The 23,691-nt window shown below is 34.9% G+C and overlaps 2 protein-coding genes and 1 long non-coding RNA gene across 4 annotated transcripts in view; 2 read left to right on the forward strand and 1 right to left on the reverse strand.

Moving 5' to 3' along the window:
• LOC113065982 (zinc finger protein 271-like) overlaps positions 1 to 23,691 on the reverse strand; it is a 345,982-nt gene that overhangs the window by 277,515 nt on the left and 44,776 nt on the right. The gene's annotated exons all lie outside the window — the stretch shown is intronic.
• LOC113067103 (gastrula zinc finger protein XlCGF49.1) lies at positions 1,488 to 7,837 on the forward strand. 2 transcript variants are annotated; one of them, XM_026239369.1, is made up of 3 exons: positions 1,488 to 1,583; positions 4,817 to 5,052; positions 6,792 to 7,837. In XM_026239369.1, exons 2-3 carry the CDS (start codon positions 4,884 to 4,886, stop codon positions 7,382 to 7,384), a joined length of 762 nt encoding a protein of 253 aa, XP_026095154.1. In that variant the 5' UTR covers positions 1,488 to 1,583; positions 4,817 to 4,883; the 3' UTR covers positions 7,385 to 7,837. The 2 variants fall into 2 exon arrangements, with proteins under 2 accessions (XP_026095154.1, XP_026095162.1); XM_026239377.1 differs by lacking the exon at positions 1,488 to 1,583 and adding an exon at positions 3,696 to 3,813.
• Positions 20,742 to 22,880, forward strand: LOC113067433 (uncharacterized). Its single transcript, XR_003279343.1, has 4 exons — positions 20,742 to 20,875; positions 21,971 to 22,064; positions 22,223 to 22,320; positions 22,410 to 22,880. It is a non-coding gene; the product is annotated as an uncharacterized LOC113067433 (long non-coding RNA).

Consider the following 23,691-nt stretch of genomic DNA (forward strand, 5'->3'; position numbering starts at 1 on the left):
ACCTATTTCAACACACTCCATCGTCATATCACCTTATATTTTTTTTATATGCAAGTAATTTTGTCCAGTAACTTGTTTAAATTATTTAAGCATAGTTTTATTTATTTGTAAGTCTGCTCTATGTTTGAGTTATGTTGAAATGTTTAATGCCTTTTAATGGTGAGACTTTTTTGGTAATCAGACTCTTTAAAAATTATGTAAAAATGTGGATTTAGATTTTTCGGCCATCACATCGGTCATTGGCTTTCATATTTATCGGTTATCTTATCGGCCAATTTGTTCATATGGGTGCATCCCCATTTGTAATAATATTTCACAATTTTACTTTATTTTGATTAAATAAAGACATTAAGACATTAATGTGTTTAAACACATTAAGAATTAATGATATCTTTATTTTTATAAAGGATCCCGAACAAAAACATTATTATATTTTTATAAAAGGCAACATGAGCTAAACTCTCGAGACGAGGCTTGTGATAGATAATATAAGTTAGTAAATACACGATTGTGATAGAGAATAAGAAGCTGACGTCCGATTTCTTCAAGCGGTCATATTTTCCATGTTTAATGTTAATGCCCAGCGTGCATAGTCTTTTACATCGCTTATAAATATTTCTGCCCTGTATGGTGATTATAATCCACATTGGATCAAGTTATTTCAAACACTCGCTGCTGACTGAAAGTGAGTTTGGAGCTCAACTTATTTAAATAAAGTGTTTAATGCTGGTGTTAAAGCGGTTATCTTTCTGAAATAATCCACAGCGCAGACTCTCTATTTTTATAAAAGCTCCCGAACAAAAATCATTATTATATTTTGATGATATGCAACGTGGAGCTAAACTCACGAAACAAGACGACAAATAAAATGTTACTTAATAAATACACAATTGTGATAGAGAATAAGAAGCTGACGTCTGATTTCTCCAAGCGGTCATATTTACCATGGTAATGTTAATGTTTATCGTGCATAGTCTTTTACATCGCTTATAAATATTTATGCCTTGTTTAGTGATTGTAATCCACATCCGATCAAGTTATTTCAAACACTCACTGCTGACTAAGAGTGAGTTTTGAGCTCAACTGATTTTAAAAAGTCTTTAATGCTGGTGTTAAAGTTGTTTTCTTTCTGAAATGATCCGCGCTGGCGCTCTCCAGACACGGAGAAACTCCGCCTTTGTTCGTAACCCCTCCTCTAGCCCCAGCTGGCCCGCTTTGGCCCAAGGATTTCGTCGGGCCGAAAAAACCTGGCCGTTGGCCCCAAGGAAGCCCCGGCGAGGCACGATCAAGCCCCGGAAGTGACTGTGGAAACGCGACTGGCCCTGGCACGCACTAGCACGCCCGGTCCTAGCTCGATAGTGGAAACACGGCTAATGCTCCACACTCCATCCTAGTAGCTGGCGGTAAATGCACCTAAAGCTGGTTTGCCAACCGCCATAAAACGTCAAAGAAGAAGAAGTCACCTGCCTAAGTTCTCGGATGCAGCATTTATTGTACAATCGGGACTTTTATTTTGCACTGGCGATGTGACGTCATAAAGAAGCGCTACGCGCCTGCATCTTTTGTGATTCGGCTGAAGAAAGGTTTGTGGGGTTTTAAGTTTTTAATTTAAATCAGTTCAAACTGTTCTATCACTTTACACTGTTTTACAAGCTACGTTAAATAAATTAATCGATCTCATATAACGGTGTAATCGTTTATTTAGCGTTATGAATGTGACTATTCTTATATTAATAACAGAAAAGGTGCGTCTCATATTTCTCGTTAAGTTATACCGTGATTTAAGAATGAATTGAGAAAGAAAAGAAGTGAGAGAAACTGAGAATCCAAGTATTCTGAACAAAATCACTCGTAAAAAGATTCAGTGATTAGAATTAGCGCGCGCTTACGACAAACGAGAACAAACACGGTGTTGTATATTAATGTGATTTACGTTGTGTGTGAGTGAGTATCATGCCAATAAACTATTTTAAACTGAGATTGAGAAGCACACAAGAAAAATCAAGCCTACTTTATAGAGGTAGAATTACGTACATTAATTTGAATTAATTTTTATACATATAAAGCACGCATCCTGTCATCTAAACTTAAAAAAAAAAAATATAGCAAAGATAAAAAGATGAGCGGGAACGCTAAACTGAGGGGAACAGATCAGACACCGACTTTGGTAAAGCTTTACAACAGGTGTTTCTTACTTATATTCATGCTTAAGTAATGCACAGATTATCATGAGTTAATGATTACTGCATCAGCAACTAATAAACATATATAAATCATAGATTAAGTACTAAATAAATGTTTATTAGTTAAATGTGTCATCATGTGTTAATTGCCTAATAACATATTAAATTAACTAATGATGTTAATGCATATTAATAACCACAGTGAAAGCTATGTACTCCAACTTCCAGTTGTCTTCTTTTATTAATAATTAGCTTATGATTTGCAAAGATATCATGTTATGATTTTCCTTTTTGAGTCACATGACTAATGCAAAATCCATATCCACAACGACATATTTATTAATTATTAGTTAATAGTTATGTGCCTAAAAAAAAGTAAAGTCACATCAATATCTTTGCAAATCATTAGTTAATTATTAAATTCATCAAACAACTAGAAGTTGAGCCTACTGTTCTGATGTCCCAATTCACGTCATGGGAACTGTAAAAAGTGAAATATAGTTCAAGCTTTGCTCGACCCATAGCCTTTTTATGAATGGGGGTGAGAATTTGAGATGACTTGTGCTGTCATAAAATTTGCAATGATTTTGATGTAATTATATAATAAGCTGTTGTTTAACACGCTACATGTCTGCCGTTAAGGTACTGGGTTTAGATTCAATTCAATGTTAGTTCTAGCTGTGATTGTTTTAAGTCTGTATTTGAGAACGCAAAATTCGTCATTAGAAACTTTTATAAATCTGTTGTTATTTACAAAGAGAAGCTTCAGTGACAACGATAATCCTTCAGAAATTATTCTAATATGCTGTTTTGCCGCTCAATAAACATTTTAGTTGCTATTTTTGTGGAAATGATACCATTCAAACATTTGTAGAACATGTTAAATTTTTTAAATTTTATTCAACCTTTAATGTTTCATTATAAAACATTTAAAATTATACCTATTTAATAAATGCATTAACAAATGTAATTAATATTTGATAAATGCAAATAAATACTGTTCATTAAACTTAATATTTATCAAAAAATCATTAAAAATATAATGTATAACCATTTCTACAAAACCTGAAGCAGCAAAATTTATTATAATTACTGATAATAATCAGACATTTTTCTTGAGTCAAATCAATTGTAATGATTTCTATAAGATGTGGTGCTGAAAACTGGAGTAATGATAAATAATTGTCTGCTATGTATCACAGGAATACCACTACATTTTATAATATATTAAAATTGAGAACTTTTTTTTTATTTGAAATTAGGGATGCATGATATATAGGCCACCATATCGATATCGGCCGATAAATGTTAATTTTTCTGTTATCGCTATCGAACCGATAAGAGAATTCAGCCGATAAATAATGCATTATTTCCCTGCAGAGACACTTCAGATGTTCACTTGTAATATCATTGGAAATACAATGAAAAGGAAAATACAGCGAACTGCAACATGTGAAGAGAAAGTCTGTCATATAATGAGATTATTAGCTACTGTAAAATAATGTAACAAATCTTTGTTCGCCTGTGTTCTAGCGCATTGTTAAGAGAAGAGTGCATCCACAATGGATTCACACCATTAGCACTGTTAAGTGCATATAACATTTTCCTCACAGACTGCGAGTGACCGCATGTAAGTTATGCAGTGATGCACTATGAAATTGTTGCAAAGCAAACTAATTGTAATATTAATTTAATAATAAAAGTAACCTAATAATAGCCAGAAAATAACAGGCCTATATTAATTGGTAATGCCAAATACTCTTAATAATGACAATATTTAATGATTTTGACAATGTCTGGCTATAATCCTTACATGCTGGACCTATTTCAACACACTCCATCGTCATATCACCTTATATTTTTTTTATATGCAAGTAATTTTGTCCAGTAACTTGTTTAAATTATTTAAGCATAGTTTTATTTATTTGTAAGTCTGCTCTATGTTTGAGTTATGTTGAAATGTTTAATGCCTTTTAATGGTGAGACTTTTTTGGTAATCAGACTCTTTAAAAATTATGTAAAAATGTGGATTTAGATTTTTCGGCCATCACATCGGTCATTGGCTTTCATATTTATCGGTTATCTTATCGGCCAATTTGTTCATATGGGTGCATCCCCATTTGTAATAATATTTCACAATTTTACTTTATTTTGATTAAATAAATTCAGACTTGATGAGAAGATATTATTAAAAAAATTGATATTTTTCCAAGCTTTTGGCAGGTACTTAATAAAAACAATTGAAATAAGTGCTGGGGCATGGCTTGTGTGCGTTATTTGTGGGCGTGGTCAGATTTCCCTTTTTTTTTTTGTCTCTAGCTGATCACATGCCTTGTATTGTAGATTGTTACCACAAAATGCGAAATGACAACATGTACAAACCAGCTGCAAATAGTTTTATGAAAGTGGAATATTTATTATTATGTATAAAAAAAGAAAACCAAATATAAATCACAAATACCCAACTATTAACTATATATTTAAAACGGGTCATTTAAGTCCATTAACTATCTCTCTGACTGACTCCCACACCAGTGCACTGATAAACTAGTGATCTGATTGAGACGCACCATAGATTTAGCTTACATTTATTTTAGAGATTATTTTACTTTAATTATTTTCTTCTTAAACAGGACAAAGTGTCCAAGCACACAGAATAATTGCTGAAGTTGCTGAGATCCACATGACACTTCTATAAAGATGGCTTTAATTAAAGTTGAGAGTGAAGACATGAAGATTGAAGAGATATTCAGTCTCAATCATGAAGATACTGAGGAACAAACACAGATGGAGTTTATTAAAGAGGAAAGTGAAGACATGAAGGTTGGAGTATTCACTCTGAAACATGAAGATACTGAGGAACAAACAGGTTAGTTTTCATTCTCAAATCTGAACTCAATTATTTGATCCTTATTTAAATGTCCAGCTCTACAGAAATGAATGCTATTTATGAAGAATGTCACAGACGTGTTGAGGTCACATAACCAGACAAATACTAACAGTGCCTTCTGGTGCAGCCGAGATCATGATTTCACTCCTCTGCATTTGTTATATTTTTTCTGTAACATTAAAAATAGCACTTAATTATGCAAAAGTATTTTAATCTTTTTTTTTTTTTTTGCACATAGTGAATCTTGAAATGTAAGTGATTACATTTGGCCTTCTGCATGCTGTCTATATTTGTTAATTTAAAGGTATTTAGTGAGCAAATAAAACTACTTTAAGGCTACATCTACATTAATCTGGATACACATGAAAATGGCTTTTTCCACTTGAAAACACTCTCCATCCTTACTTGAGTTTTCAAACATTTTCTAAATGTTTCTCACCCACACTGAAACATCAGAAAGTGTTAATTTCAGTTTTCTCTGCATGCATAAAGCCTCAAATATATCATTGAGACAATACAGACAGAAAAGAGATTTTAAGATTTTATGCTATTCTTCTGGTAGGATCATTTTGGTTTCCAAAATATCTCACCATTTGCCTCCCTCTCAATCACCATTATATGTTTGATCTAAAGGGAAGAAGCGACAATGACATTTGTGTTTACCAATTCTAATAAACCATTGCCTGTCTGAGAGATATAAGCTTAGCCACTTGAGGACAGTTCCTGTAATGCCTGCCGCAGAAAAACGAGACTCGAGTATAAAATGGCAAACAGTATCAAAATCTGTGCTCAGGTCCAAGAGTACTAGAAGACTAACACCACCAGTATCAGATTCAAGGAGCAGGTGGTTCACTACTCTTGTATGGTTCATGAGAATCATATTCTTTTGCAGCCTTACTGTGCATTCATACCAGATGCGATGCGACTCGCAAAAATAAATTGCGCTATTCGCGTGTAGTTGGACGCTTGAACATTTTGAGTTCGTTGTCTTCCTTCGCGCTTGAAATTAACTTCACAACAGATGTGAATTTCAAGCGTGTCAATAGTTTGAATCTCAAAATGTAATAATCGAATATTCGGATCCAGCCCTAAATAGTGCATGACGATTAGTAACAACACCTAACCAAGAGTGCTGTTTTCCTAAATATCCACATGATTTCAACTGTGACTTACATTTTAGAGATAAAATTGACCGATGAAAGTAGTTCCAAAGAAAGATCACAGAAGAGTAGTTGCTTATCTCTGAACAACACACAATCATGTTTTATCACTGATTTGACCTTTTTCCACCCTATTTATCATTCTCTGATTTGAAGTGGGTTTGGGGTTTTTTTTCTCTTGTGATTGGCTGACATCATTGACCCCTTTAAAAAACCTTACAAGGAAGTTTTATGTGATTTAATGTGTTTTTCCCTCTCTCTCTAAATTTGTAACATTTTATCCCTTAGGAGACATAATAATGGTATATTGAGATCAGTCTATATATGTGTGTATATATATATATATTCGTATGTATATGTCATAAGATTATCTAAGTTTTTCAATGAATTGTATAATGGCCAGCTTTAATTCTGTTGGACACTGGCTGACCAGGATCAGGTTTGGACGCCCTGGTATAGGATCTAGCATACATGGATAACATAAATACATGTTTTGATGTTGATTGCTTTGAGCCATTAAACTGGGGTTAACTTTTATGTTTGTTTTTCCCACCCTAGACCTAATGGCACCGAAAGAGGAGAGGGAAGTATTGAATGAAAATGAAGAGAAAGATCAGAATGATAATCTTCATGATTTCACAATTGAAGAAAGATCTTTCTTACAGTCTGAAATGACTTCCACACGAAAAGGAGCTCAAGAGACAGGAACTAAGAGTAACTTCACTTGCTTTCAGTGTGGAAAGACTTTTAGTCATAAAGGAAAATTTAACAGGCATTTGACAGTTCACTCTGGAAAGAAGCCTTTCAAATGTAATGAGTGCGGGAAAAGTTTCAGTGAAAAAGGAAACCTTAAAACGCACATGAAAATTCACGACAGAGAGAAACCCTTCATCTGCAAACAGTGTGGAAGACGTTTTAAAAAAAAAGGAACCCTTGATTACCACATTCTAGTTCACACTGGAAAGAAGCCCTTCATCTGCCCTTTGTGTAGAACATTTTTCAAGCGTGAACGAAACCTTAAATCTCACATGAAAGTTCACACTGAAGAGAAGCTTTACACATGCCCTCAGTGTGAAAAGAGTTTCAAGCTAAAACGATACCTTGAAGCCCACGTGAGAAGAATTCACACTGGAGAGATGCTTCAGCTGTGAAGGTAACCTTCAGTACCACATGAAGATTTACTCCAGAGGGACCTGTTTGAATGTCATCAGTGTTGAATGAGTTTAACAGACAAGAAAACCCTAGGAATCATTCTGTGACATTGTAGAGAGAAGAATGTCATGTGCCATCACTGTGGAAAGACTTCCAGAAACAAAGCAAATCTTGAGTTTCACATAAGCTGGATAATTGCATACCATCTTCTGTAGAGCTGCTTTACAGCCGAATCGTGTAACATTGACAGTGGTACCTAACTCATTTCAGTCAAAACTAAACTGGTTCTAATTGAATAACTTGATTGCCGTTTACAGCTGAATTTATGTAATTTCAAACTGATGAACTTCACTGTTGTTTTGTTATTTTCCTTGATTATTTTCCTGTATCTCTTTAAGTGCTTTGACAGTCTGCATTATAAAGACCATTATTCAAATAAAGCTGACTTGACATTAAAGCTCCAGTATGCGATTTTTGACCACAAGAGGGCGCATTTCCAACAATAACAAAGGCGAAGCTTGATGACACTATGAAGCAGGTGACGATGGGAGATGTTTTTTTAAATGCGTTTTCACCATAACAATGTATCTAAATTGGATAAACGAATCATGATCACGGATAAGGTAAGTTATTCGTTTTTGTATTACCTGTATATCTGATCGTATTATTTTATGTCATCATAATTAATGAACTGCAAGGAACGTGAAATGTTATACTATATTATCCCGTTACAACTTACAGCTATTTGTTAAATGATTTGTTGGGTTAATGTTGTGCATTGTTACGTGTTTATGGTTAATGCCGTTGTTGTTTAACGTGCTCAAACCAATCGTTCTATAATTAAATTTGAACGAACATTTGCAAGTAATGACTAAATATATTTTTAACAACACCTATCCGATTGTATTTAATTGTACTGCCATAATCTCGGTCACCACACGTGATAAAAATCCTTACCTTAGTACAAAGAGCAATATAACTTTGTTTATAAGTGCTATTATTGACAGTTGCACGTGTTGCAGGGAAACACAGATACATCCTCACTGGAATTATCAAATCCAGATGAGACCTGGGCCATCTTTACTGTAACTGTTACGTTAATTGTACAATAACAAAATAAATAATTGATTTGCTTACCTGTCTATCAATACACTCGTGAGAGCAGAGTCTCTGTCAAGTCCAAGATTTTCGCGCAGCTCTCTCCATCTCGTAAACGCCTGGCCGATATTTATCCTGGTTTTATTCCTCCGTTTGTCACACAGTCTGCGTGTATCCGAATATGGAAGCTTACGTTTTACTGGCACTTCAATACTCACCAAAGAGTAATCGTGATCCATAACGACGACAACCAAACCATACACGCGGCTATAACATAACCACCACTTCCGCATTTGACCATGTGATATTCCGGTGTGGTGGAACATCACATGGTCTACACCGGAAACAAAGTATAGAGCGGACATTGCGTCACTGAGAGGCGACATTTCTTTTCCGGAACGGCCAGTTATTTAAAATCGGAATTTCTCTGAAATAAAAAATCTTTGGAGACTTTTGAGATATTGTAAGTACACAACTGGAGGAAATATATCACACTGTGCAAGTTATTTTCGGAAATGTTATTACAAAATTCCTACATATTGGAGCTTTAAGAGTTCATGAGAGGGAATTATTAGAGATGGGGCCAAATCATTGTTTTGCAAGCAAAGGTCATAGCAAACTGAATTTTTGGATGCGTTTTTTTGTATTCGTCATCCTAAAAATTTGTCACACACAGTTGATGAGCTTGACAATTGCCATTTTGGATTTTGGCATTTAACTTTCAACGTTTAAAAATATCAGATGAATTTTAAGCTTCAAGTCTTTGCATTTAGATCAAGCCAATCAAGTCCTTGAGGGTTATTTAAAAACTACAGGTACACTCTTAAACCTTTTTGTCTGCATGGTTTTATAAAGAACCTTTAACATATGAAAATCCTTTCTGTTTCACAAATGATTCGTTGTGGTGAAAAGTTACTTTTGATCATAAAAAGGCAAGAAAGAGATGGTTCTTTATAAAAACCACTGACTGAATGGTTTTTGTGGAGCCAAAAATGGTTATTCTATGGCATCGTGAAGCACCTATATTTTTAATAATGTATGTGTGTTGGAGCATAGTTTGAGTCTTCCATCCCTGGTGTAGTGTATCAGGAGGAAAGCTCGTGATTGGATGGAAGTAAATCAGGGAATCATGCAAAATACTGCTACAATTATTACCAGAGTATTCTCAAAGTGTCACATTTTTGAATGTTTGTGACGCTCTGTAAAAACACTGATAAAGAAATTTTTTTGATTCACTGTTTTCTACATAAAATCATCCTACATAATGTAAAGAATCTTCTGTGAATATATAACCTTGACATTGTTAATATTGAGTTAGAAAATGCAGGATTTGCTTAATTATGGACGTATAAAATCACGTTTTTGAGAAATTCCAATGTAAAGATAAGTTTTGTAAATCGGATATTTGTATTTTGATACACATGTTCAAGAAGCATAATAAAAAACAATGAAATGAATGGAGAGACCACAAGAGTTTGAGTGTAGCAACAGCTACCAAGTCAATTCACTGAAATAGCCTGTATAACTTACTAGTAAAATAAAATGTCAGTAGAAATGTCTCCTCTACTTCAAACTCATCAGCAGACTGGGTGTTTTATGTCTTAAACCAAAAGTATTTTCTTCTCAACCCTCTTGAGCCAATCGTGTCATACAGTAGGTCCCTCCACTGTGATCATCAGGAGAAGAGCTCTACATTCATCTAGATCTCAGCATTGCTCCTCACCCCTTGACCAACACCAGTGTCGGCTCCATGTAGGGGAAATCCCTTTTCATATCATGCATTTCTTTCAAAAGAATGATGTCTTGATGTGGTCCAATTGTCAATACATTTGTTTGATCAGTCTTTAGGCCTCTAATGAGTAATTAAGCAATAAATAAGCATTAGGCATATTTTCACTTATATTTTTGTGAAAGAACACAAATAAACTACAAATAACATAAGCAAAAGTTTTTTACTTTTCCATACATAAATTTAATTAAAAACAATATTAGGATGAAGTGATCGAGACAAAAGAAACAGCATATTTATATGTGGAATTTGTCTAACTTTACAAGTGTTTTTTTATTATTATTAAAATTTAGGTTAGCATATATAGTTTAATCAGTGCTCTCAAGTTTTATAAAAAATTTGGAGTGAGGTTACATTTGTTAGGGGAGGAGCCACTCAAATATTTGAAACTGGCCCCAGCTCTCTCTGAACTCGCGGGTCCTGAGCCGGCCTAAATACCGGTTCCCCACGCCAATCACTGCAACGAGAGCCAGGTGTTAATCATTTTTCACTTGCCCCACTTACCACCGCTCGTCTCCTCACTCGCTCTCCCGTCACAGACCTCACAGAACCACGCCTCCCCTGATTTTAAGCTTCTAGAATTGAACAGTATTTGTCTCTAATTAAAAGACAAATGTAGATTTATTGTGAAAGTCTTGATCTGGAGAGTAGCCTATATCACAGATTTTGGAAATATTTAAAGGGATAGTTCACCCAAAAATCATAATTATGTCATTAATAACTCAACCTCATGTCGTTCCAGTAAGACCTCCATTTATCTTCGGAATACAGTTTAAGATATTTTAGATTTAGTGCGAGAGCTCTCAGTGCCTCCATTGAAGCTGTGTGTACGGTATACTGTTCATGTCCAGAAAGGTAAGAAAAACATCAAAGTAGTCCATGTGACATCAGAGGGTCAAAAATAGCAAAAACTATGACTTTATTCAGCATTGTCTTCTCTTCCGTGTCTGTTGTGAGAGAGTTCAAATCAAAGCAGTTTGTCATATCCGGTTCGTGAATGAATCATATGATGTAACCAGATCTTTTTGAACCAGTTCACCAAATCGAAATGAACCGTTTTAAATGGTGCACGTCTCCAATAAGAATTGATCCACAAATGACTTGAGCTGTTACCTTTTTAAATTTTTCCATCTGAGTTAAAACCTACCAATATCCCGGAGTAATTCATGTATTCAAACAGTCCACTGACTGTAAATCAAACATTTGCAGCCATAATTAAATAAACAATGTTAAATAAAACTAAAAAAAAAAAAAAAATCAAAGACGCTCTTTGAAAGGTAGTATATGTAGTATATGTCTACTGAGCGGCTTCATCACTCTGTCTCCTCTCCACCAGTAAGCTGGTGTGTGGTGGGCGTTCTGGGGCAATATGGCTGCCGTCGCATCATCCAGGTGGATGCTGCACACTGGTGGTGGATGAGGAAATACCCCCCCGTCTATGTAAAGCACTTTGAGTGTCTAGAAAAGCGCTATATAAATGGAAGGAATTATTATTAATTATTATTATTTTTATATGTCCCGCTGACAATCTCGAAATCATGTCTACTCTAGCCTACCAACTAAAACCACAGATTTCAAGTCTTTGTGACCCCCCCCCCCCCCCCCAAAAAAAAAATCATATATAAATATAGCTTAATGTGCTTCGTTAATATAGAATAGTAAAGACACATTTTTGTAACCCTATTCCTCGTCGGGAAACCAGAAGAACTACAAGTATGGTGATTGATTCATACTAGTGATCGACCGATATTGATTTTTTTATAACCGATACCGATACCGATTATTTGCATGTTTATGTACCCGATAACCGATATGCAGAACCGATATTTATTTACTGTTATACTTCTGTTTCTGACAATTATTAAACACAAATGAGCTGAACAAGTGTTAAAAAGTGTCTTTGTTTTAAAATAAAAGCTTTGATGAGGTTAAACAGGTAAAAACAGGTAAAAAAATAAAGCACAAAAATGATTAAAACATATTGGTGGGGGCGGTGGGCTAAATGTAGTGTATTAAGTTACACTACATTTAGTAGTGTAACTTAATACTCCTAGTTAAGCAGAACTAGGTTTTAGTGTAGAAAACAGAGTCTTTCAGCATTCTGCCCTGTAAGCCTGCTTCCTTTGTTTTCATAAATGGCTCCCACTTCACTGAAGGCTTGTTCACTGGGCACCGAAGATGGTGGGGGGCAAAGGAACTTTCTTGACAGATGAGCAATAATGGGGAACCTTTTCTCATTTTGTTTCCACCATTCAAGTGGCTTGCCCATCCTCCTATCAATCACCGATTCCAACTAGTGTTATTAATTATTATGTTTTGTCGGTCTAGATCATGAAATGCTTTCTGACAAAGTGCTGTAACTTATCTATGCATTTACACGAAACTATAAATTGGGCTACTCAACCGCGATGGCGTGTGGAGATAATAAATAATTTCCACAGAGCTGCATTTATTTAGATTTGTATTAACTAAATAATGGTTATGTAGTAAATCAAATGATTCTATAATTTAGGGGGTTTAAATGAGATAATCTTGTCAAAAATTTCATGCAGTGGCCGTGCTTGAGGCTTCCTGATCATCAACCCAGTCAGGTGCTGAGCAATATGAATGAACTTTTTTCCCCGAGACTATATAAAGTTAAACAGCACTTGTCAGGCATTTTATGATCTAGATTCAATCTAACGTTATATCATGAAATGCCAACTGACAAAGTGCTGTTTGACTATAATTTAATCAACCGCGATCGCGCATGGAGATAATAAATAATAAATTTCCACAAAGCGGTATATTTATATGTGTATTAGCGAAATAATTGTTATGTAGTAAATTATAATATAATCTAGGCTGTTTAAACAAGATAATCTTGTCAAAAGTTTCATTCAGTGGCATTGCTTGAGGCTTCCTGATCATCAACCCAGGTGCTGAGCAATATGAACGAACTTTTTTTCCCGAGACTATATAAAGTTAAACAGCACTTGTCAGTTGGCATTTTATGATCTAAATTTAATCTAATGTTTAATCATGAAATGCCAACTGACAAAGTGCTGTTTGACTATAACTTAATCACCCGCGATCGCGCATGGAGATAATAAATAATTAATTTCAACAAAGCGGTAGGCTATATTTATATGTGTATTAGCGAAATAATTGTTATATAGTAAATGAAAATATAATCTAGGGTGTTTAAACAAGATAATCTTGTCAAAAGTTTCATTCAGTGGCATTGCTTGAGGCTTCCTGATCAACCCAGTCAGGTGCTGAGCAATATGAACGAACTTTTTTTCCCGAGACTCTATAAAGTTAAACAGCACTTGTCAGTTGACATTTTATGATCTAAATTTAATCTAACGTTAAATCATGAAATGCCAACTGACAGTGCTTTTTGACTATAATTTAATCAACCGCGATCGCGCAAGGAGATAATAAATAATTAATTTCCACAAAGCGGTAGGCGATATTTATATGTGTATTAGCGAAATAATTGTTATGTAGTAAATGATAATATAATCTAGGGTGTTTAAACAAGAACTTGTAAAAAGTTTCATTCAGTGGCCGTGCTTAAGCCTCCAGATCATCCGTCAGTTGCTAAGCAATATGAACAAACTTTCTCTTCTAGACTAATGGGGAGCAAATACAGATAGAGAATTAAATTCAGGGCTTTTATTTTCAACATGCACTCATTCATGTCTGTTTTATTTAATTCATGTAAAGATACGTCTTTATTGGGGCAGGACATGACGAATTGCACTACGTGACTCAATGAGTTCCTCTCAATTGTTTAGAAACAAGCTGCATAAATTAACTATATAAGGAATTAATGTCTCAGATCTCATTTGTGCATGTCTGTTATGTTAAATAAAGTTGATTAATTAAAGCAAACCAAGTAGAACATATACTTTACCTGTGCACTGAGTTGTTGTTGACTGATCTCCTCAGACGCCCGGGCTGCAATGGCGGAAATCTCAAAACGGCCACAAGATGGCGCCGTAAATCGGTGAATCCGATATTACAAAACCGATACCCGATTATGGAAAAATGCTTAAATATCGGGAAAAATATCGGTAAACAGATACATCGGTCGATCACTAATTCATACACGTTGAAAGAAGTTCAATGGCGCGTCTCTTGTGGGAATTGTAGTTTATACAGTTTTTTTTTGTCCAACTGCTTACACAAAATCTTTTTTATTTCACACGATTTTTTAAAACCTCTCATTCAAAGTGCAAAACTACACGCCACATCTCCAAAACAATAAACTATTTCTCAGCTTTTGATTCAGTTTTCAATTGCATAAAACACTTTTTTTCAAAACACTACACACAATTTTGTGTGTGCAGTTTTGGAAAAGTTTTGAAAAAAGGTGATTCTCGTGACGTGCTCTGACGCACCTGTCAGCTGATGGAGGCAGAACTTATAGCGATTGCCTTTTTTTTTTTTTTACTTTTTATATATGTGAGAGTGTGTTTTATGTTGAATGTGAATGTATCTGCATGATTACCATCTGTTTGAGTGCAAATCAACCCATATCAGCTCACTATTACTGTATGATCACGGCTATCAAAGTGAACGAGTCTATATGAATAGAGAGAGTGGATTATTTACTTTATGGCTCATTTGTGTTATTACCATCTGTATACGTGGCCATCAGCACATCTGCACTTATTTGCATCGTATTGTAGAAGCCTTCAATACTATTGGGAAATATATTTTCTTAAATTTGGGGGGTGGGGGGGTCATAGTCTCAGAAAACTATTTGCAGGAGTCTCATTTCTCATTTCTAAATATCTCCAGGACTCATTTCATGTATTTTTATATATAAAAAAAAAATGTATATTTAAGTGTGGTAAAAAATGCATGGTTTTATAAAGAACCTTTAACATATGAAAAACCTTTCTGTTTCACAAATGATTTGTTGTGGTGAATGAAGGTACTTCGGATTATAAAAAGGCAAGAAAGAGATGGTTCTTTAAAAAAAACACTGACTGAATGGTTTTTGTGGAGCCAATAAATGGTTATTATTGGTTATTATAAAACATTTTCAAGGCACTTCAGTGTCTATAACTTGTAATATTTTTGAGCATTATCAAGTCAAGTTAGGTAGAGCACTTTCAGCTGTGAGTTTCATAATGGGGGGGGTGCTGGCTAACAGGGAAAGCAATTTTGAGCATGGCATGGTTGTTGGTGCCAGACCGGCCGGTCTGAGTATTTCACAATCTGCTCAGTTACTGGGATTTTCACGCACAACCATTTCTAGGGTTTACAAAGAATGGTGTCAAAAGGGAAAAACATCCAGTATGCAGCAGTCCTTTGGGCGAAAATGCCTTGTTGATGCTAGATGTCAGAGGAGAACTATAATAAGATTGTTTCATAAGGCCAAATAACTTAAATTGAGTAAAAAGATATCACCTATTCAAATCTACATAGCAAGATGATTGGCACTTTTATGTGTATCGCTGAAATGGGACCAGGCTAGCTTCTGTATATAACAACTTAAAGCAACATGGCTCACTGAGGTGACTTTATGGAGGGAGGCCCAAAGCAGCATATATACACATACTAGCATAGCATGTCTGATAGCTGTCTTAACAGTTTTCTTCTTCACTACAGTTGTGCTGAAATAACACATTTTGTTACCTGCTGACCAGCAAGGTTTTCTATGTTGATTGATATGGAGATGATAATAATAAGATTAATCTTGATGTCATACTAACCACGTTTAACACATCAGGACACAAATTTCAATCTTCAAATTATTTTGTTCATTTACGCTTTCAAGTAACAGCCATAGTACAACAAATCTGCACCTCTTTCAAGCAAATGTGAATCTTTATAGCCTTACTGACTTTTTACCATAGCTACAGCATAGCTGCCAACTCTCACGCATTCAGTGTGAGACTCATGCAATCGACCCAATTCTCACGCTCTCACGCTACACCCCCATATTCTCATGCATACTCATGCAGGCAAGGAAAAAAAAATTGCGCCACATGATTTCGCAAAGCAACGCACAGAGAGACAAGAATGAAAGTTTAGTGATTTATTTTTTATTTTTTTTTGACAAATGCGAGGGAAATACTTTATTCCCATAAACTGTGTAGAAAGCCGTTTTCCCTTCTGCACCTTGTGAATTGTGAACGCAGGTAGAGGACTGCATTGGGTTTGGGGACCCCCGGGACCCAACGCAAATCTGGCAGGAGCGGGCAGTTTTACGTTTGCTGTGGGCGGGAGTGGGCGGTCATAAAATTTGGCGAGAGACCCTCAGGGAACGGTGGTGTGTAGTAGTAATTGAGTCAACACAAGAAGTCGAGAAGAAAATTAAAGCTGCTGTTTACTTAAGGCAAATTAAGGCAAGTCAAACATCTGGAAACAAACAAAATGTGTTTTATTTTGAGCATTGCCAGAGCATGTGAAAGGATCGGAGTGCTAAAATTTCCTGAAGAGTGCTGAGCGCTTTCTGGAGATTCTGCTCTGCTCGCTCAACCCAGTCAATAATCTATGCGTTTTTTAAGTGCATTTTATCTTATGTGCTTTTCACAGGCTTTATAATCTAGGTGTATTTTGTAAAGATCTACGTACATTAAATCTCGTGTGTGTGTGTTTGTGTTTTAATGAGCCTGTTTTGAATGTTCTATTGCAAAACAACAGCTGCTATTTTCACTGAAATAAACTTAAAGTGAACGAAAATCAAATACACTTCTTCAGTGTTTGCATTTCAGGTAGGCGGTTTGCTAAGATTTGATTATTATACTTAAAACATTTTAATTAGCCTAATACAATTAATAAATTTAGGAAGAATGTAAGAATTTCGCTTTGAAAAATTGCTATTTATCAGCGTGCATTATTTTAGACAATTAACAAAGAACTTCTACATAAAATGTATCTAGGAGACCTAATTGTTTAATACTATATATATATATATATATATATATATATATATATATATATATATATATATATGTATATATATATATATGTATATAGTATTATGTTTTTTCTTTTGTTAAAATTATATCTAGCTTATTTTCAAAGTTCTCTAAAAGTAAACAAAGTGTTCAGTTAATTTTAAAGTTATTTATGTTTGGTGCATGTATGCAGTAGGCCTAGCCTGTGTTTAAAAAATGAGGTGCCGCTTTTGGTTTTGTTTTAACGGTTTAATTTTATTTTTTTATAACGCTAATAAAAATACCCAATGTTTTTGCCATGTGTGGTGCTTTGGTTTAGCATCGGTTACTTCATATTATTTAAATGCAATCATGTTTAAAATAGGTTATTCTGGATTTTAACTTGAACGAATATTTAATCTGAGTAGCCTACCTGTTTGTGTACATTTAAAGTCCGCGGGAGCAGGCGGGGAGCGTGCGGGTGCGGGTTTAAGAAAACAGTCCCGCGCAAGGCTCTAAATGCAGGCAGGTCAGTGAGTTACAGGGTGCTCCGTTTCTCCGTCCAGTTAAGGCTAGTAATTAATAGGCCTGTGCTGTTATATAGTTTACATATGATTAAGTTAGCATTAGCAGAGTTGTTTGTTTTGCAGCACTGAGCAGTTATTTTACATAACTTCATCATAACAAAACAGTACAAAAGCATTTCCAGATGACAAATATTTGGAAATGCCTAGTAGTTAATGTTAATTATTGTTTTCTAAAAACATAATGTCAAGCCAAAGACATCCCATATTAAAAAGATTTTATTTATATCAATCACAACTCATCAATCATGTCCAGATATTTGACTGGTGGTGGTGTCAGTATGGATGCTAATCCTATTTCTGTAAAATGTTTGTGAAAATAAAATGTAAATCCCCCAAGAAATTCTGTACATATACCAAATACTTTGACAGTCAATATATACTTAATACACTTCTGCTAATGCAAAGATTTGGTGTTTGTATTTTGTTCCACACCAAGCCACGCCCCTCCATAAGCCCCTTAGCCTCATTCTAAGATGAACACAAAAGTTGGCAGCCCTGCTACAGTTACAACTTTAATCCCTATTTTATGTACATGCTAAAGGACCTCGGCAAAGAGAGCAATAACCGTTCTACTCCATCCAAGTTCTGTGACTGATGTGTTTTTTTTTAACACATTACATGGACAGGGTTTTAATTAAACTTACCCTCCTTAGCCAACTTGTTCTTGAGAACCATTACCAGGCTCTGCAACCACGTGCAGTGTTGTGCCATCTCCAAAACCAAAACTCGTTTCCTCATACAGTCACCTCGTTTACATCACTTGGTTGTGCACTCGTTTCTTGATTGAAATGTTTGCTAAGAATCAATAACAGTTATATGTATACATGAGACAATCTAGCATAATCACTACAAACATTTACTTTTTTATCAAACTGATACATAAGAAATCTGAAAATACACCAATAAACTACGTGAATATTACAACACTCAATGTAACATGCATGCCTTAGTTCAATATACTCTATAAAGCAGAACTGAAAATAAATTCCTGTGAAGCATCTAAAAACAGACATATCACTGCCATGAACCTCCCACTGCCATATTTGAGAAACGGTACTCTCTCCAGTTAGGGAATGCTCCACCACAGCTACGTCAATGGTTGTTGCCGATTCTAGTACAAGATCATTGTATTTCTGTATCTCCTGAAGATATCTATCGCTAGCTTCCTTCGAAGGCGAATGCGAAACTTGCTGCTGTCTAGAAAGACATGAAGTACAGAGGCAGAGGTTTTTGACAGAACTCTTAAGCAAGAAAGAAATGATAGCACCAAAAATGTTTAAAACAAAGTTGCAGTTTGGAAAGATAGAGGTGAGGGAAGCTGGTTGCAATCGTCAAATCTCAATGATCGATACCACTAAATCCTACAGACTGGTCATTTAAAGAACAGAATTCAATGATTGAGCTGAACTGTGCTACTACTTTATTTGCTAATTCCATGTTGGTGGAGTAGGATGCATACAGTAGCTTGAACCTATTATATTGTAGAGTTATACCATTCTGACGGTAGAGGGTTTGCTGCCGGTGCCTCACACAAGGTAGAGCCCCTCAATTGATTGCTGAATTCCTCTGTGTGTTGTGCATTGACTGGCACGAGATGTACCAGGTGTCTCTGTAGAAAAAATAGTGAAAGCAAATCCACTGTTAAAACAACACAGAACCGTCTGTTTGAATTTTATGTAAAACCTTTTAATCACAGTTATTAAGTTGGCTTGAGAAAGCCAACTTACTGAAATCCTATTTAAACTTATTTTTATTATTATTTTTATTATTATTATTCTTCTGAGAAAAATTCTATACGCTACTCCTAGGGCTTTAAAGCCACAAGCCCCAAACTCGGCAGACACCTGCGGGATAGAGCGGTGCTGGTTGCTATATCTTTTCAGAGTGATCAGACTTAAAGTTTTTTTTTTTTTATTAATTTTTAAATGTAAAAATTCATTACCCATAGACTTACATTGTCTGAGAAAAATTGCGCCCCTACAGTTGCAATGAGATTTAGGGGAGGAGTCGGGTTTCGTTTAACTTTTAAACCGGTTAAAAATACAAGTAAATAATACAATTTCCTTCAAACTGACAAGCTAAACCAACTTATCTGATTAGTACAGGGGTTAGGGCTCATTAATAATTTATTTCTGGGCAGAGAGCAGTCAGAAAGACGAGAGAAGAATCACGGCTGATCAGCTCAGTCATTGTCTACACGGAGCTCACAACGAGCGAATTCATTCTTATTTAAGACCTTTTAAAATGGCAATTGCATGCAATCCACACGTTAGAACACACCAAGAGCTAAATTCATATGTTTCTGAACTGTTTAAAGTAATAACATGATATATTCGCGGCAGCCAACTGCTCGCGAGCTCGCGATGTATTTCTCTGAACACTTGAAGTCTAAATAGAGAATTCACAGCCTTTCACATTAAAACACTGCAGCGAAGCGGCACAAAACAATAAGAAGAATATATTATACACATGAAAATGAGTGTTTATATGTGCTTGTGAGATTTTATCTGTCAGGCTGAAGTTCTGAACGTCACATCAATTGCTATCCATCGTCACAACATGGTAAAGTCATTTATATATATTTTTAAGAGCTTCTTAAAATATTAATGCACACAATCCACTCATTAGAACAAAACAAGAGCAAAATCCAGCTGTTTGTTGAGCCATGCAAAACGAAATATCATTTGACATAGAGGGAAGAAAAGTAACTGTAACTCCATGAATACTCAACGAAGAGACATGAGAGATATATCTATAGAAAGCTTGACATGTACGGTGTACATTTTAGGACATCCTCAGACCTCAGTCATCAAATGAAAAGGCGTCATGCCTCAGACTAAAAGGCTTCAGTCATCGGACAAAACGGCATCGCGTCTCTGACTGAAAAGCTTCAGGTCTCAGGAAAAACGACGTCAGGTGTCATACAATTAACGTTAACATCAGACGAAACAGACTCAGATAAAAAGTCATCAGACAAAACGGACTCGGACAAAGTGTCATCAGACAAAACGGACTCAGACAAAAAGTCATCAAACGAAAAGGACTCAGGTGGAGAATCGCGTTGCCCCGCCCCATGTGACGTCACACGCACGCCGTTCACAGGAAGTAGTAATGGTTGATTGATGGCAAAAGGAGGTAAGCAGCGTCTGATATTTTATATTTTATTCAAATGTTACACTAATTAAGTTATATAGGGAAGAGAACATGCTTTTCGAGAGTCTTGTGTGCACGTTTAAGAAGTTAGTTAGCCATATTGCAACTAGCCAGCTTTTATTTTGGCCAAGTAGTAAAATTACCCTTATGAAAAAAAACATGATTTTACTATCAAAAACCACAAATAAATAAATAAATAAATAAAACACATGGTCGATATAGTTAAATCATGGTATCCACAGATTAACCATGGTTTTGCTACTCACCATAGTTTAACCATGGTGTTTGTAGTAAAACTGTGGTTATACAAATGGTACGTTAATCATTACACTAAAAAAACAATGTTACTACACTTTTACTATAATAAAACCACAATGCATTAAATATAGAAAAACTGTTGTTTCATCTCATAAATAATTATAACAATTATACGTATAAAACTTATACTTATTTAACTTTATAATGGTTTATAAGTCTTATATCGTGACATTATTTATTTAAAATATATACAGTATCTTACTATCTTATTGATATTACAATAAATATTGTTAAAATCAAAAGTGCCATATTACACATTCATCTAATCAGATATTTGATATGTTGGTTGTTTAAGGAAAAATAATATTTTTATTTTCATTATTATTGTTGTAATTATGTATAGTGGTATTTGCCTGCTTTGAGTAAAGTAACAAAACAACAATGCCAAGATATGAGACTTGTATTATATCTAAGGGAAAGATTCTATTGTAAGTTAAGTGGATGCATTATATTCATTGGGTATTATAAATCATAATCTTAAATGCTATAACCACAAATAAGTAAACATTATAACACATTAAAACTGTTGTTATGATTACTCATGAGATGATATGACATATTACAAAGTTTTTTTTCTAATACATTATGCATTCATCATAATGCCATAAGAATTCTCTTATAATTTGTTTTAAATACGGGCTTCATAGGAAGTGTTACCGTTAAGTTTAATCGATAATGTACTTCTTCACTGATGTTATACAATATCCTTATACAAATGGAAAAAAAATGTTTACAGCATCTAATGCTTTTATCTTGCAGTGAAACACATCTAAGAAGATGAATAAAATCAAGTGAGCCACAGAGATGGCATCGTCCAAGAGCACAGGCTTGTATTTTTCTTTTTTCTGCATTGGTAAGAAAACTATTAACTCAAAGAAAGTATATGTAAACATTTAAACATCATATACTAATAATGAACAAGAGTGCAGATTAAGTAACAAATATATAAATGAAAACCACCCAAGATCAGTAAACAATCTTTAACTATTACTGTATTCATTTTATATTAAGGGAGTTCATCCAGAGGCAGCGAGTGAACTTTGTGTCCTGAAACCAGAATCAGTTGGGAAGAATGGAACCAAGTCTACCCAATTAAAAGGCTTACACAGGTAATTCACAACTCTGTTTGTGTGTGTGTGTGTGCGCACAGCTATAGCTTAATGTCTTCATGACTCATCATTTGTGTTCATTTCTTTAGGTCCCCTTCCAGATGCTGATGTCTTGGCTTCTGGTGCAAAACTACGTCAGATTAATCCCAAGCCTTTGCTGCCGCAAATACTTGAGGGCATGTCAAAAGTAGAGTTGTACCTCTTGGTAGTCCACTTTCATTCCAGTGTCCCCGTATAGCTGCAGGTGTTCCTGATCTTAATTTCCCCCCACTACCTGTGCTTGGTTTTCAGTTTGGCTGTAATTTTAAATTTGGCCAGACGGACGAGTGCATGATCCATCTGAAACATTCGTTTGGACTAGTGGAGGTAAAAAGCACCTCTGCTGAAAACATTGCTCAGGTTCCATTTATGAAAATTCAAAGAGGACTAGCCAAACTTAAAGAGACCCATAAGTACTACTGGCAGGTACAAGGTCAGACTGCAGTGACTGGTCTACACTGGTGTGACTTTGTGACTGACACACAATCAGATTTCATAATACAGATGATCTGGCGAGATGATGCCTTGATAACATCAATGAAAGTACTGTTATAACGTTTATCTGGATGTGTATCTTTCAGTGGTATGAATGGACAGATTCTGTTCATATTAAAGTATGAACCTAAGATTTATTTTTACATTCATAGTAAATATATACTTTATGTAGTTGAGTAGTATGTAGCATATTTTGTAGTAGATCTTTGATAACATATTAGATACATCACAAATTATAACAATAAATATATTGTACTTGCTATTAGATAAATGTACATACCAAGGTGAATACTTTTTGTATGAAATCTTCTGTAATGTATATGATATGCATATTCTTTTACTACTTGCGTATATTTACATTTGATACATTGTGTGATATAACAAAGAAGATTTTTTTCATGAGTTATTATAAAAATACTTTTCATTGTGAACTATTTCATTGTGTCTGTGAAATTATTTTCAGGGACATTTTATTTAAATAATTTCATTATACAAAATATAAAATTTTACATTACAATAAAAAAAGGAAAAACACATTTAATGGTGGTAGGTATGCATTGCAACTAACTGAAAAGGTAAAAAAATGTAATAAATAAAAAACTACTCTCAAATGTTAACACTGTAACACTACTATTGTAATAATATACATTCACTGCTCAAGAAACATTGGTCCCTGATAATAAACCATAAAACAGCAATTATGCCAGATCTGATTAATTCTTCCTGACAAGGTGAGTGGCACAACAGAATCCCAGATGTGTATTTCCTTGACCCTTCGAATCACTCTTTCCACCAGAAGTCTGAGGCGTGCAGTGGTCCTGTGTTTTTTCACAGTCC

This window comes from Carassius auratus, chromosome 4 (assembly GCF_003368295.1).
Source record: "Carassius auratus strain Wakin chromosome 4, ASM336829v1, whole genome shotgun sequence".
NCBI lineage: Eukaryota > Metazoa > Chordata > Actinopteri > Cypriniformes > Cyprinidae > Carassius > Carassius auratus.